General features: G+C 38.8%; 1 protein-coding gene across 1 annotated transcript; it reads right to left on the bottom strand.

Annotated features, from left to right (window-relative positions):
- Positions 1-186: 186 nt before the first annotated feature.
- nfe2l3 (nfe2 like bZIP transcription factor 3) lies at positions 187-10,270 on the bottom strand. Its single transcript, XM_014996674.2, has 5 exons — positions 9,419-10,270; positions 6,337-6,417; positions 4,421-4,525; positions 3,621-4,080; positions 187-3,543 (listed from the first exon to the last, which is right to left on the bottom strand). The coding sequence occupies exons 1-5, from the start codon at positions 9,911-9,913 to the stop codon at positions 2,783-2,785; spliced, it is 1,902 nt and encodes a 633-aa protein (XP_014852160.2). The 5' UTR covers positions 9,914-10,270; the 3' UTR covers positions 187-2,782.
- Between the last annotated feature and the right edge of the window lie 5,098 nt (positions 10,271-15,368).

Consider the following 15,368-nt stretch of genomic DNA (forward strand, 5'->3'; position numbering starts at 1 on the left):
TTTTGTACATTGCTCTTGACTGCAGTCACGTTTGTCCTGACTTTCTCAGGTCTTGCTCTGATCCACCAGCAAGCTGTCCAGTGTATTTCTCCGTTATTGCCAAAAAATAAAAAATGCTGCAGAGGGAATATATTTAAAAGCTCTGAAGTATGTCGTCGTTGTGATTTGCTAAGAACAATCAGACAATAAGTTTTCCTTCTTTTTAATCACACAAACTTATTTTCAACAATCACTCTGAAGTCAAACAAATGATTTTCAGAAAAAAGAAATTATAAAAAAAAGCATACAAACAGCACAACTTAAAACAAATGACATTATGCACTCCAACTTTTTTTTTTTTTTTAGCCTCTTCTAGAACGACTTTCATGCAGTAATGGTAACATCTCACTTCGTTCTCTGATAATCTCAACAGCAACACCCAATAATAAAGAACAAGGAGAAAGTTGGTCTGGTTGCACTGCAAAAAACATAAAATCTTAACTCATTTTGTTCTAGTTTCTAGTGCAAATATCTTAGTACAGCTGAAATAAGACAAAACTAACATAAAAGTAACTTTTCAGCGAAATATAAGCTTGTTTTAACGCAGTCATTCCTTAATATTGATGAAAAAGTTCTAATTCCATTGGCAGATTATTTCACTTATCACAAGACATTTTTCCATGTTATAAATTTAATAATCTGTCAATGGAACAAGTACTGTTTCATCAATATTGTTGACTTAAAATAAGATCCTGTATCTTCCTGGAAAGTGACTGATAAGATAGTTTTGCCTCATTTCAGATATATGCACCAGAAACTAGACCGGAAATACTTGACAAGATTTCGTGTTTTTGCTGCGTGGCTTTGACAGAATGATAAATTAAGGTGGGGTTGTGCCCAGTACTTATTTATAGGTAATTTTCTTACTTGTAGAAAAGAACAGGTACGATTCCTGACAGACAAGCAGAGTCAAACATTGCCAGAGTGGGTCTGTGTGTTTGATCCAAGGTAAATAACTATATAGTGGAAAGCGAAGAAGTGCAAAAACACCTTGTAAGTACTTGACACAACCTCACCGATCATGAAATAAGAAAAAAATAAAACACCCTTTTTGGATCCTCCAAACCAGTTTGAACAAAGAATAGAAAGTAGAAATTAGGTAAAATCTAAAATTAACAGATTATGCACTTCAAAACAACAAAGCCAAATTTTTTGACGGAAAACAATTTTCCAAATCAGAGACTACTCCAAACATGATACATTTCTCCTCCGCACTCATGCGACTATATAGACCGAAGAACCTTTTAATAGAACGATTTCAACATTAATAATTAACAGGTAAGACCATGATGGATGACTGGCAAAAACACTTGTGGGTGTGGATGCTGTTACTGAATCAAAGTTAACTATTTACGGCACAAGTGCCTAAAACTGCAGATGACCGACAGTGAAGCAAGCAGGTATTTATAAAAATAAACTGCATTAAATACAATTTTGAGACATGTCTGCAGCTCAGTCAGGGCGGAAGACAGAGCCAGACTTTTAGAAGACAATCAGAAGATTAAACAGTACAGACACGGTTGATCTATTGCATCCCTTTGAGTTCGAGTCTGTTGTGGAACCTAAAGCATTGTTCCGTGTTTTGGAAATTGCTAATCTAAGGATATTCTTTTGACGCCATCTCTGCCAATAGTTGGAACATTCATTGGAGGAAAACACCAAACTTTGAATATGTCTCGCCTATTCCTGAAGAGAAATTTGAATTGGCTGCATTTGGTATCAGCAGGTCCACATAAAGATCTAAAAGTCCTCCACAGGATGTTAATCGGTGCATTCCCCAGCAACAATTTCTGTAATATGTAAAATGTGTCAAAGCAACCAAAACAAAAAGTTGATGTTGACATTTTTAGACTTTCTTTTACCTTGTAGCAACATTGATATGGATTTTTAGAGATGAAATTGAGTATTTTTATGCCAGTACTTAAATTGTTACAATTGAAAAGGTCAAACCTACGTGTGCTCTTCTCCAACTGATGTACAAGTTTTATTTGTTCTAGTAACCTTTAAAACTCTTAAAACATGTTTACACCCAACATAATGAAAAAAAAAATCACACTTTCTTAAAAGCAAATTAAGGCCTCTTTAATCATTGGTTTGCTTTATGTAATCAAAAAGATTGTAGAAAAGAATGAACTTAATTTTTTTTCCATTTCAGTTCTAAAGGTTAACCTTACCTATCCCCTGATCTCTGAAATGTTGGCTGTAAACATTTGGTGGAATTTTAATTTTCTTATCAGTTACATTTTAAGTTATATATATATATATATAAAAAGTCTCATGACGCATATAAGAACTTCAAGTTCAAGAACCTCAAGCCATTTATAAATACAATCTTTACCCTCCTATTTATACTAAATAGGCAAAGTACAAGGCAAACAAACAGAACAACCCTCATCTTAGAGCTCTAACCAGAATCTGCCATACTTAGCGAAGAGTGTCCGAGTTCATATCTTAACAGGCACAGAGAGATTGATGCCATTTCCAGCAGCTAAGCTTAAACCCTGCTTTGCCCATCTTGAACAAGCAAACAAAGTCCAGTGTGTAAGCTACATTTTTTTCCATATGTACAGATTTTTTGTTTTTTTTTAATTAATTTATACTCCGAGTCTCTCTTGTTTTTGCAGCTTGTGAAAATTTAGGCTCCCAATGCAATCTTTGCAAAAGTAAAACCCCAAAGCCAGGTTTAGTAAAGTTCAGCAATATCCAAAAAGAACCCCTAAAGCTCGAGTCTCAGCGAGCAATCTCACTGCTTCTTCTCCTTCTTTCTCTTGTCTGTTTTTTTGCCGGCTGATGTGGCGACAGCGGGCTGTCTGATGGGCTGAACTACGACCCTCCTGTTAGCGCCGCACTGCAGGGTAAACCTCTCGGGGTTCAGGGGCCGCCCCGACGCGTCCCTCACCCGAGAGAGGACGTCCCGGGTCAGCTGCTTGAACTGGTGGGCCACAGCGCCCATGGTCTTGGCCGTGAGCCGCTTTTCTCTCAGCAGTCGGTCTCTCTGGGCCTGCAGCCTCTCCACTTCCTCCTGGAGCCCCGTGATGGCGTCCAGCTTACGCTTGCGGCAGTTTTGCGCCGCCAGCTTGTTCTTCCCGCGCCTGCGGATGTCCCTCAGGAGAGTCACCTGATCGGCGGAGAAGCTGTGGCTGTCCAGCACCTCCATGAACTCCTCCACGGGCATGTTGACGATCTGCAGGACGGAGAAGGGGATGCACATGGCGCGGGCGCGCAGTTCGTCGCGGCTCAGCTCCTGTTCCTCCAGCTGGGACCTGCCGTCCTCCTCTGGCTCCTCGGTTTTACATGGCAGCCTTAGGGGCGGCATGCTGAGGAGAGGGGGAGATGAGTAGCTGTGGTCGTGCCACACACTCTCACTCAGATCAACAGGTGGCCACATGGCGCGGTGGTCCAGTATGCCTTTAGGGGGTTTGGAGTCCACCTCGCTGCTGTAGCCGGTCGCTCCGCCCTCTTCTTCATAGTACGAGCTGGTCGCTGATGACATCTCAGATGAACCTGAAAGAGAGAGGATAAAATAACAGTTGGTACAAATATTAGCAATATATTAGTAACCTAAAAAGATTTTTACTAACCAGGGGAGACGGGACATCCATAGCTGCTTTCCAAGGAGAGTCCTGAATCGGAGTCCAAGTCCTCGAACGCTCGAGAGTCTAAGCACTCGAGGTAGTTCAGCTGATTGTCTATTGCCTCCAGGCCCAAACCCAGCTGATTGATTTGTTCAAACACAGCCTCGTCTAAGCAGCTGCCGAGCGCGCTCTGCGATGTCAGATTTCCCGTTAAGTTGCACACCGAGGCAAAGGGCAGCGCAGCGAGGCCCACGGCCATGCCCGGCAAAGAGTCAGAGAGCGAGGAGTTTGTGGACTCCAGCCGCAGGAGGTTTCTTTCCCGCTGGCTGACCGTCCGGGACTCCGTCGCTCCAAACGCCCCGGCGCTGGTCACCATGGCATCATGCAAGCTGACGTCCTGGCTGATGGCGCTGCTGATGTCCGAGTCGAGCTCCGAGAGACGATCGGTGACAAGAGAGTCCAGGTCCTGCGTTTTGAAAGAGTAACGTTGTTTACACAGCGTTCCTGCGTCTTTTCAGGTCAAACAAAACGAATCAAAATAGAACAAATGGATGGAATACAGAGGAATGAATGAATGCCAAGATGGATGGAGAGACTGAGACGAAGCGACGGGGAAAACACTGGAAATATAATTGTTTTTTTTTTCCTAAACACCAAGATCTGGAAAAAAAATACACAATTCAAATTCCATTCGCTTCTGGACTGCGCGGGGATCTTGTTCAGTCTTAAAACTCCTTTCCACAGTATACAGATCAACTTAAACACCAAACTCTCGTGTTTTGCACTTGTATTTTGTGAAAACTCACATCAAGATCTGCAACAGAAAGCAAATTGTTCCAGTCGATATCAGCAGCTGGAGGAACATGGTGAAGCACCGGATCAGGCAGCGTAGTGATGCCTTCAAACAAACTCTGAAAGAAAAAAAGGAAAACAGACATGAAAGACTAAACAAACACCAAATTTCACAAATTAGGTAAATTTCAATGCCGTAAAATCCCTTTGAATAAAACGATTTTTTGAGAGAATCTTACATTTTTCTCAATATTAAAGGTTTTGAAACAACTGCTGTCTGGATGAGCAATTATGGCACTTTTTGCCAACAGGAAGCTAGTTGCTCTACTTCTATAACATGTCACAAGAAGTAGGCATACTGAGCGAGGGCTTTTGGAGGAGAACCATGCCCACAGCATCACATTCACCTTTTGTTTGACCCAGTACCAACGGGTGTGTTCGTTGCAGAAAGGCTTAATTGTGGCGTTATCTGACCAAACAGCCCTGTTCCAGTTAAACACTCAAGTAGGATTTATCAACTTCGACACATTTACATTTTTTGACAAAAGTGCAGAAAACCATTGTCCCTCCTCTGCCTCTGAAAGCAGTTGCTGGTGTGTGGATAGAATCAAATGTGTGATAAGGAAACAGTTGGATATTTTTTATTTAGTTTCTCTCCCACTATCTTGTTCTCTGTGCGTGAAAGAAAGATTAATGTGGGTCCTCTTCCACCCTTGTTTGTCACACTCCCACTTGTTTTAAACATTTTAATTATTGTCTTTACTGGAGGGCGAGTTTAGGCTAGCAGCTATTTCAGGTAGCACTTTCCCAACTTTTTCAGATCAGCATTCGTCTTCTTTCCTCTTATTTATGACCTTATAAAGAGTCACCTATGTCCATTTAGATCATAAGATTATACATGAGGAAAAAAAAGAAAGTCATGCTTGTCAGCTTTTCCTTGACAGAATATGCTCAGTTTATAAATATATTTGAGATTTTGTAGACTGAAAATTAAAATAAAAAAAATGTGGGCTTTAAAATTTAATTACATATCTTTACCAAGGAAACCATGGTGGTGCAATATAATTACATATAATTACTGAAAATTGCTTTTAGTAGTGCTTTTGAGCTAATGTATCCCCCCCCCCCGACTCATTACATTTCACTCTCGGTTAAAGTAAAAACCCTTTAACAAGACGTTAATGATTTTCCTGTAGATGCGTACGCATTTGCTCGCAAAGTCTGTTCTAGAGCTGCTTGCCGATTTCGTCATGGGCCCTGCAGCGGGTTTCAGAGGAGCCTTAGACAACACGTCCAGTACCGTTTCAACGGGAAGTGAGCAGAGTCTCCTCAAAGCAGATGAGTCAGGCAGGAAGCACAGGAACAGCGGCTAAATCTGACCCATTTTCCTAACTGAAAGACTCCCACACCTATGTTACGTAACCACGTGAACATAATCAGTGCTATTAGGCAAAAATGGGAGAGGCTCATTTGCTAAGTTTTATATGAACTAGAAGCTCCTGTTTATGAATCACGGTAAAATAGAAGTTTGGAAGACTAAAAGAAACTGGAACAACTGGGTGAACTCTGTGGGCGATGAAGCGAAACAGAGGAAACCGCAAGACATGTGCTCTCGAAATATAGTTTTGTTACTGGTTTTCTGTGAAATGAACCTATTAATTGTGATGCCTGTTTTATAAGAGTTATTCGCCTTTTGTGTTACTTTACCTTACTTTTTGCAGGACTTTAGTGCGACACAGGTTCTGCTTAAATATGCTGTACAAAATTAGTACATCTGTTCAAAAATTACTGCCATATGACGTCTTTTACGCAAGTACATCCAACATAGGATGGTACTGACCTGGAGGAACTTAAACTATGGCAAGAACTGTAAGGTATATGCTCAAAGGATTAAAAAAGGGCATCAAAAATCACAAAGGAACCGTCATACCTCTTGTTCTAGTGTTGAACTGTGAGCCAGGTGAGTGAGTGGAACTGCTTCCTCCTCTTCTTTAATCTTAACTTCATCCTCCTGGTAGGGAGAATAAATATAGAGAGATTAGCAGTGAGTAATTTGTAAACTTTGAACTTCTTGTTTGAAAAGAGATATGCAAACACCTTGTTTGCTGCGACCCAGTAAGCCGCCAGAGGTCACAGCATTTTCAGGTTCCCTGATCCCGTTTTAGCCATAGCAGAATGCGGTTCTTGTGTTATGTAACACTTCGGTTCTAACGGTGTCAAGGTCTGTTTTAATAGGCAGTTGTAAAAGTTAGGGCAGCGATGACCTGATATGCTGCCAGTGATGTGGGTTACCAGCTGCCACACACATACACACACACTACAGTTGTTTTCCATGTGCAGTGGGATTGGATGTAAAAGGATAATGATTACTTCTTAACTTTCTGCGTCCTTGCTAACAGCAAAACGAAATCAGCCTATTTCTGCTCTGCCTGAACTTGCTGACTCCTTACTTGGTCACTTCTTCAGCTTCAAATAGCTTTGTGACACTTGCCGACTGGAATCTTTGAAAATCACAGCTGAAGCTTTCTTCTTTAGACAGCACAGAGCAAAAGCTAATTTAAAAAGCTTTGAAGGTAAAAAATAAATAAATAAAAACATCAACATCGCATTTGGCAGTTCCAAAGGAACACTATGGGAGGGACAATGTTCAAGAGTAGATCGCTGCTGTTGTAAGCAAACAGGGTGTGGATCTGATCCTCACTCCTTCACCTCTCCAGGTCCACAGCTGGTGGGTGAGTCTGAAGAAAGGCGATACTGTTACACGATTTGTATCAACTGTTGCCAGAACATAACCTACACCGAGCAGCTGTTTCTACTAGAAAGGGCTAGAAAAGCGCCATTAATGTGGGGGGGGGGGGGGGAATTAAACATGAGGGTTGAGTGTTTCATCTGCGTAACAAAAAGAACAAAATCAATGAGATGCACTAAAGAAATCAGATGGTTGGCTCTGATTAGCTGTTTGGAAACGCAAAAATCTGATCCTTTTTTAAAAAAAAATATGTTCCACCACATTAAGAACTAACAAGTCAGTAAGGCAACTACACTCTTCAGAGAGGAGTTTATAATCGAGTGAAGATGTCTCGATGTTGATGATGCCAGAGACCAAGACCATTAGTAGAAAACAAGATGGCGACTGGGGTATAGAAAAGTTGATCATGGAACATGATGGATTGGGAAATGTTGGCTGCCTTCTGAACTTCTCCAAAGTAAAGAGCAGCATTCTTTACGACCAGCACCGATATGAACATTTGGGCAGACATCAATATCTGATACTAATACTGCCATTATACTAATACTGCCATTCACACAGTGTGACGTCGCCTCTGCTTTTAATATAAATGATTGATGTGTGCTAACAGCAGGAAGACTACAAAGAGAATGTTCAGTGCTTTTCTTTTATTTTCTTATAATATAGCGCTCAAACAGAAACCCAGAATGATGAATGAGGAAACCAAAAACAAGATTTTTATCATCGTTGGGTTATTTAGAGGTTTCAAATTCCAACTAAAGGTGAAAACACCGAGTGAGAACTGACAGGAGCAGTCTAACGCTTGCTGCATACTTTTGCTGCCTGTCGTGTTATCTCCTTGAAGGAGATACTAACTAGACTAGTTGCATTACCAAGGAAGATATAGTGGTTGCATAACTAGATCTAGTGATTGATCTAGTGTATTTAACTAAAATTAAATACTCATCAGCATGAATATCAGAAATATCGGACTTTTGATGAAGCACATGAACTTGTCATCTTTCCATGACGGAGTGAAGTAAAATTTAAAAACAAGAATAAAAAGGTTCTCATGTCCGAATATATGCTGCATCTTCTCTGGCTAACACAAGGTAAAAAATCATACAAACCATCCCAAATATAAAAATACATGCACCATCACTTGTATTTGGTTTAATGTGTTTAACAAGTTAGCAACTTGCAGCAAACCCATTTGCCGTTTGTAACCCTCTATGAACTCTGCCTAATTCTGGCCAATATTTGCCCACTCTTCTCAGCAAAGGCAGCAGAATTGTTTTTGAATTGGCCCGTTTCAAGGTGCGTAGCCACCTTTTTTAGGGTTAAGGTCAGGTCTTTCCAGAAGCTTAATATAATCTTGCCGCACCCACTCCAAAAGCAGCATGTTTTTCAGGAATCACTCTACATTCAGTTGTGTCAATGTTTCAACTATTTATCTGTTGGTTTGAAGTCAAGTTGAAGAATTCAGAGGTCGTCCTTCTCTCTCTTACTAAATCCTCTTTTAGGCTATGCATCAGGACCAGAAAATACTCTAATCATGTCGCTACCACTACCATGCTTGACAATTGATGCTGTGTTCTTGAGTTTAATTTCATTGTGGATAACAGTGCTCCAGCATATTCGAGTCTATGAAAGGTTTAAATCTTGGTTGTTTTTTGGTTGCTCCCAAACATTTGAAATAGTTTGGTTCAGATGGTTGGACTTGGAGACTCCTGGATAGTCATAACAATCTGAAACGTACACTGAAACTGGTTATGAAATGGATGGATTAAGCTTCTGGAGTGGAGCTGACATTGTTTTGACGCTACAAGACATGCCTGGCTCATCAGCAACTTTCTAAAGGGCATGTCCAAATATTATGTGAGACTGCATGCTTTCTTTTTGAGAAATTCAAACTTAAATACAAACCCAATCCTTGATTTCCTCTACAAACCCCAAGTTCTTGACTTTCACACAGACGATAACTGTATGTGTACTCCAGAAAAGCACTTTAGGTTTGGAAGGGCCTCCAACAAATGAAAAGGAATGTACTTTGTTCCTTATGCCAACGATTTATCACATTCTGTTGTTTCCTTCCTGGTTTACAAGGAAACATAATTCACTACATGGGTGGATATTCCCCCTTTCAGAGGCACTGGTTAGTCACGGCATAAGTTTTTAAGTCCTTGTTGATCCCTTTGTTTGTTGTCAGTTAGCCAGCCTATCCCAAACATGTTGTTGATTAATAACAAATCATTTCCCCCCAATGTAAGAAGACTTTACTTACATTCAGGAAGGCTCCAGCACCACAAGGCCCCTGTCCCAGCTCAGAGTTAGACTGGCAGTGCACTTCTTGGTCTCTGACAGGCCGGTGCTCACCGGCGTCTGCAGGTTCATTCTCAGTGCTTTCTAACCCTACGCTGGCGTCAGGGTTGCCGCTGGTGGAAGGCCCTGTGGAGGAAACTTGGTGCACCAGCCACGCGTTCAGCTGCGTGTGGAACCGCGGTGAGCCGAGGTTCCTCACCTCATCCAGCAGACGACGACTGGCGAAGAAGTAGTCCAGCTCAGGGCATTTTGGATGCACTCCGTATCCGTCAAGTGTGTCTCTCAAAACGTGAAAGGGTGTCTGGATGTAGGCTGAGCTTGGACCCAAGTTAATCTCAGTGAGTGGCGGATAGTAGCCGGTAAGGTAGCTGTCGATGTCTACTCGAACTCCAACCAAACTGAGCAAGATAGTCAACTGAATCAGGCCTTCTGTAAAGTATTTTTTCGCGACCTGCATTTTCTAAATACTCCTAAAATACGGGTGCCTATGAAATCCTGACCCGTCAGTTCCTCTATCCCGAACGGACAAAGGGGGAAAAAGCTAACAAAAGAGCACGCCTTCCCCTGTCAGACAAAGAGGTCCGCCTGTACCGGTGACAACGTCTAGCTAGCTGTTAGCGGTTAGCTTCAAGGCTTAACTACCGGCAAAAGGTAACTTCATGTCATTAACATACTACAAGCTTTAGCTTTCTGTGCGTTGCAGCGGATACATTTCTTCCCGACGAGTCCAAGCTATCACAGCCCCAAAGTCGTTTGGATAAAAGTGAAAATGAAACATGTAAATAGCTCCAATGCTGTCACTGTAAACTGTGGCAACTCTTTCGTAATTTGCATAGCTCCACGTTGATTGGACGAAAGCTTTAGCCAGAGGAGAGAATGATTGGTCAAGCCAACTGTCCATAAATTCAAACCAATAGGAGCAAAGAAAAGTTGTCCACTTGAACAGCAAGAAAGTAAGCTTCCATTTAATCGTTTATCATTCATACTTTAATAATTAACAGAACGAGGTGAACTATGATTTTGATAATGTGTTGATTAATTTTGAATATCTCTAAGTTCTAAGGTGCAAGATTATATTGTTACTTAGGAATTTCAGTGAGGATTTTCTAATTCCCCTTGTATTTGAGCTTTAAACCAACCTTTTAACCTATTTAGCTTCCCTGTTAGTGTTTAACTTGTATCTTTATAAGGTGGTGGTCGAATACGTTCAAACTGTTAACTTAATTTATTTACAAAGGAACACAAATGAAAGCAATAAAATTCCATATAAAAAGGTATTTACCCCATTTACAGAAGACTTACTTATGTCTGAAATTCTCAACCACATTTTAAAATCATATAAGCAGAGTAAATACAAACGAAGCTGTTGATCTGTGTTGCTTACTATCTTACAATTTTGCTTACTCAACTGAATCAGTGAAGTTTTCAAATGATGATTTTACTTAAGATAGCTAACCTAGCTCTTCACCCAATACACATGAGCCTACATAAATGCTTCAATAGTTACAGTCTAGAATGAGTACTCTCTGATCCAATAGTCAGGCGTGTAGTCAGTATGACAACATGAAGCATGCTAAAACATCTCAAAACAACATGATGCCATGATATCTACAAGTTCAAGAACAGATGAGAAACAAATCTATTGAAATCGATGTGCCTCAAAGGGGTTACAAAGTCATTTACTGAGATTGCGGATGACTGTGGAACCACAGTCATCGTTCAAAAGGAAGAAATAGAGGGAAAGTTCTGAACCCTAATGCAATTTACCAAAACGACTTCATGAGTGCATCAATGAGTCTTGAAAGATCACAGAACAACACTTAAAGCACTGCATGTCCCAGTGCCTTATCAGTTCATGCCAATATTCACAATTTAACAATATGAAAGACATTGGGCAAAAATGTCCCACGCAAAACATAAAAGGGGAAAATCCTTTTGTTTTACAGCACCATAAACATTAATATAGCAATACTGAGCTTTATTACATTGTTTATCCCTCATATATTTTCTAATAAAGTATATTAAAAAGTTAAATGGAATGAAGCAGGTTAAATAGCTTGTTTTTGTTTTTTTGCTATTATAAACACACAAAAAGTGATTTTGTCAGCAAATTGATTTTGAACAACAAATGTATGATCTCTCTATGGGTAAAATAAATCCGTAATAATAATATAGATATATACAGAAGTGAAACAGTTTGTTTCCTTTCAGCCCAAATCAGCTATTCAGAATATGAGGCCTATATAATCCTTAATAAATAATTGTTGCAATGCCATTATTAACTTTGTGCTCTCTCGCTAATTGTGCTTTTTTTTTATAGAAGGTGTGATTGGCACACTGCTTCTGTGTTTTGTTTTAAGTCTTTACTGTATGGAAGACGTTGAGAGAGCTATTGCTGCCATAAATTATGTGCACTTAAGGTTTTTCTCTTTTCCATAGAAAGTACACCTGGTTTACTGCTTCTGAGTTTAGCTGTGTCTTTTTCCTGGATGGAGTCACTGGCACGAACATTACTGCCATTAACTGTGTCCTCTCTTTAATTGTCATTGCTAGACTCCCAGCTCAGTCATTCTGAAGTGAGCTGTTTCTTTTTTTTTCCACATAATCACTGATAGAATTATTTTATAAAATTTGTTCTCTTTATTTGTCTTGCTGATGCAAACTAATCAGGGGCGGGTGTTTTTGTTAATCATGTCTTATTTCTGGATAAAACTTTTGACCAAGTCATTGCCACAATTAACTATTCCATCCATGTTTTTTTTTCATAAGAAGTACAAATGGTTCAGTACTTGTCTGTGCTTCTTTCCCAGATAATGTTATTGAAAGAGCAACTTCTGCCATTAACTTCATGGCTCAGTGCTTTTGTGCAAGGGATAGTATAAGGAATCTCTAAAAAGTCAATGAATCAATGCAATCAGCTGGACTTCTTTAGACAGGCCACTTGGTGCTACACAAGCTAAATTTGATTGTGTTGTTTAACAGGACCAACATGAATATTACTTTATCATTTTATTGTATCAGAAAAAAAAATTGAATTATATAAGGACTAAATTGGATTCTATGTATGGATATGAATTGACCTGTTTGCGTTGTAAAGTGCTCTGACATGACACCGGATTTGACTTGGTGGTGTACACAAAAAAAGAGAGAAAAATACAACAGGGATCAACTGCTTTGTTTAGATTTTGCCTCCCAGCTGCATCTTAAAAATGCAGATGCAAGTTAACGGCAGTCTTAAAGACCTGGATAGACCTCATCTCACTTAATTGTATATTTTTAATGTTGCCTTTCCATGTGAGTACTTTTGCTTAAAGACATGTTCAGAACTGAAGAAGCCTTTTGGATGAGAGGTGAAATGTCTTCAAGTAATAAGCAAAGAGGTCTAATAATGTTCTGTTTAACCACGCATGACTGCAATGTCTTTGATGACTAAGAATCTAAACTAGCACTTGCTGAACAGCATGTAAGATTTTCTATGTCTTGCAAAACCAAATAATTGCAGCCTTTAATAGTATCTTTTCTTTTCTTTTTCTTTTTTTTTGTGGTTTATCCTACTGGGAAATGTGAGGAAAGTCAGTGGCCCTTTTAAATCCACACTTTGCTGGCAATGCTTCTTTTCTTAAAAGGTGAACATGTTGAAAACATAATATGGGCTTTATGGATCAAATCTCCATTCATTTCTGATTATGGTACAGTATGTGTACATTGACCTAGAGAGCACAGTGTAGTTTTCAATATTTTTGAACAATAATTTATTCTAAAGTCCACCATTTCTATCACAGGGCTTGAGCGTGATATGTTTTGAAAATATAGTATCTGGGTCTCCAGGAGAATTTGAGAATTGGAAGATGGAAGCCGTTCTAAGTACAACCGGTAATGTCAATGTCAGTCTCAATTTATCCACACATTATTTCAGTGAGACTTTTGTACAGACTGCAGGGTTTTCTTTTTCATTCTTTGCCTCTTTTGAACACTCTTATCTTACTCTTATCAAACTGATGGTTTGGCACAAATCAAAGAATAATCATTAAGGTTAAAAAAGGACTGATTACATTCTTGATAAAGCTGTGCTTTGGACATTCAGGGTCTTTCACCACGCAGCATAACATTCTGCAAACACAATCCAAGGTCTCTGCAGGATTGTATGAATGAATATCCTTGATTGATGCCACAAGAGAGGAAATGGTTGTTAAAACTTAGAGTGGTTGTTCATTTTATTGGATCAATGTCTTTGTGATGCATTTATGCACATATAGTAAACTGGGTTTGAAAACAAAAATGCGGGATTTATTTGCTTTTATTTTGCCTTTTGCCAAAATCTCAAGTGCTGATGAAGTACTTTTATCTGTAAAAAAAACTTTTATCTGTAAAAAGTTGGTTTTATTTATTAATTTTTGTATTGTCTAAAAATGACAATACAAAAAGTCAAGTTTTTTTTTTGTTTGTTTTTACAGTGATTCTTGAGAATAGGGACAAAATGGGTTTAACTTTTCCCCAATTTTTTTTAAAATTATTTCTCAACCTTATGTATGCAAATATAACAAATAATGTTTTGGAAATGTAAAGATGCTAAGGTGCAGGCTCCCAGTTGCAACATTGTTTAAAACATAAAATTTTTAATCAACCTGACCCAGAACTTTGTCATCACCATCTGACAAAATAAATATAAAATTATTTTTAATGACCCTATTAGTAATATTTTTATTCAGTTTTACAGACAAATGCTTCTCAAGAAAGAAAAGAAATATTTAAAACAAAAAACAACAAAAAGTTCATCTGACGGAGTTGACACAGAACTGAAGGTGGTGACAAACTAGTGAGTAAAAAGAAATACTTGATACATGTGAAGTAATGGGCGACTGAAGCTCTTTGAGCAGAGTAGTTGTCTTGCAATCGGAAGGTTGCCAGTTCAATTTCAGCTTTCTCCTTCCACATGTCAATGCACCCCTGGGCAAGGCACTTAACCCCAAATTGCCTACTGAGCTGTGTATGGGTGAATGTGACTCTAGTGTAAAGTGCTTTGAGTGGTCAAAAATGATTGGATAAAGCACTATAAGTTCAGTCCATTTACCATTTAATGCAATTCATGTAAAATACATTAAAATGAATTAACTGCACATTTAAGTGAGATTTGTCAACAATTTTACTGAAAGAGTCACAAAAACTCTGACGGAGTTGACAAAAAGCCAAACTACCTCACTTTATATGATGTTATTCTGAAAAAGGCCATATTGTAGCTCATCAGTTCCATGAAATCTTTACAGTATACCAAAATTAAGCATTTATTTCACAAAATTTCATCAAACTTTTGTAAATTGTCAGTTATGGTGTTGACACATCATGGTTGTGACAAACAACTTAGGAATAAAACAGAAGATAAAGATAAAGATAAAGAATAACATAAGCTAACCAGAGCTAACTAGCCCTCTTTGCAAAGGAAGAGAAAGGAAGAGGTCATGGGGTCCTCAGAAGTTCTGGTGCCCCCCAATAATGCCAATGTTTTTTTTACATTCTTTTTATGTCTGACGGTGTTGACAAAAACTAGGGACAAATTTCAATGGAGTAGGAAAATAAATTAAAATGATTCAATTTATTGATACTTTTATAATTATTTATATGAATACTTATACTTAAAAGTCATAATATATTATCTTAGTATTCCTTTAATTGTTTTGAACTATTATAATGTATTGCGTTCTGCTCCAGGACAAGGGATTTTACAGACACCATCCACCTACTACAATGTTTAAAATAAAAAAATATTCAGCAAACACCAGGAAAATATACATTATTGTGCTCACATAACCCAGGTTAGTTTAGTCAGATATTTGAAACAATTATATTTTGTGTATATTTTATTCAAATTTTGTGCTTTATCCATAGGACCTGTTTTGTCCCTATTCTTAAGAATC

This window comes from Poecilia mexicana, unplaced genomic scaffold (assembly GCF_051168715.1).
Source record: "Poecilia mexicana isolate PSO_F unplaced genomic scaffold, ASM5116871v1 scaffold_11, whole genome shotgun sequence".
In the NCBI taxonomy this organism is placed as follows: Eukaryota; Metazoa; Chordata; class Actinopteri; order Cyprinodontiformes; family Poeciliidae; genus Poecilia; species Poecilia mexicana.

Coding starts and splice junctions, on each gene's coding strand:
- nfe2l3 (XM_014996674.2), bottom strand. CDS start 9,913: ATGCAGGTCGCGAAAAAATACTTTACAGAAGGCCTGATTCAGTTGACT. Junction 4,526..6,336: donor GTTCAACACTAGAACAAGAG/GTATGACGGTTC, acceptor TTTTTCTTTCAG/AGTTTGTTTGAAGGCATCAC. Junction 4,081..4,420: donor TTTCTGTTGCAGATCTTGAT/GTGAGTTTTCAC, acceptor TTCAAAACGCAG/GACCTGGACTCTCTTGTCAC.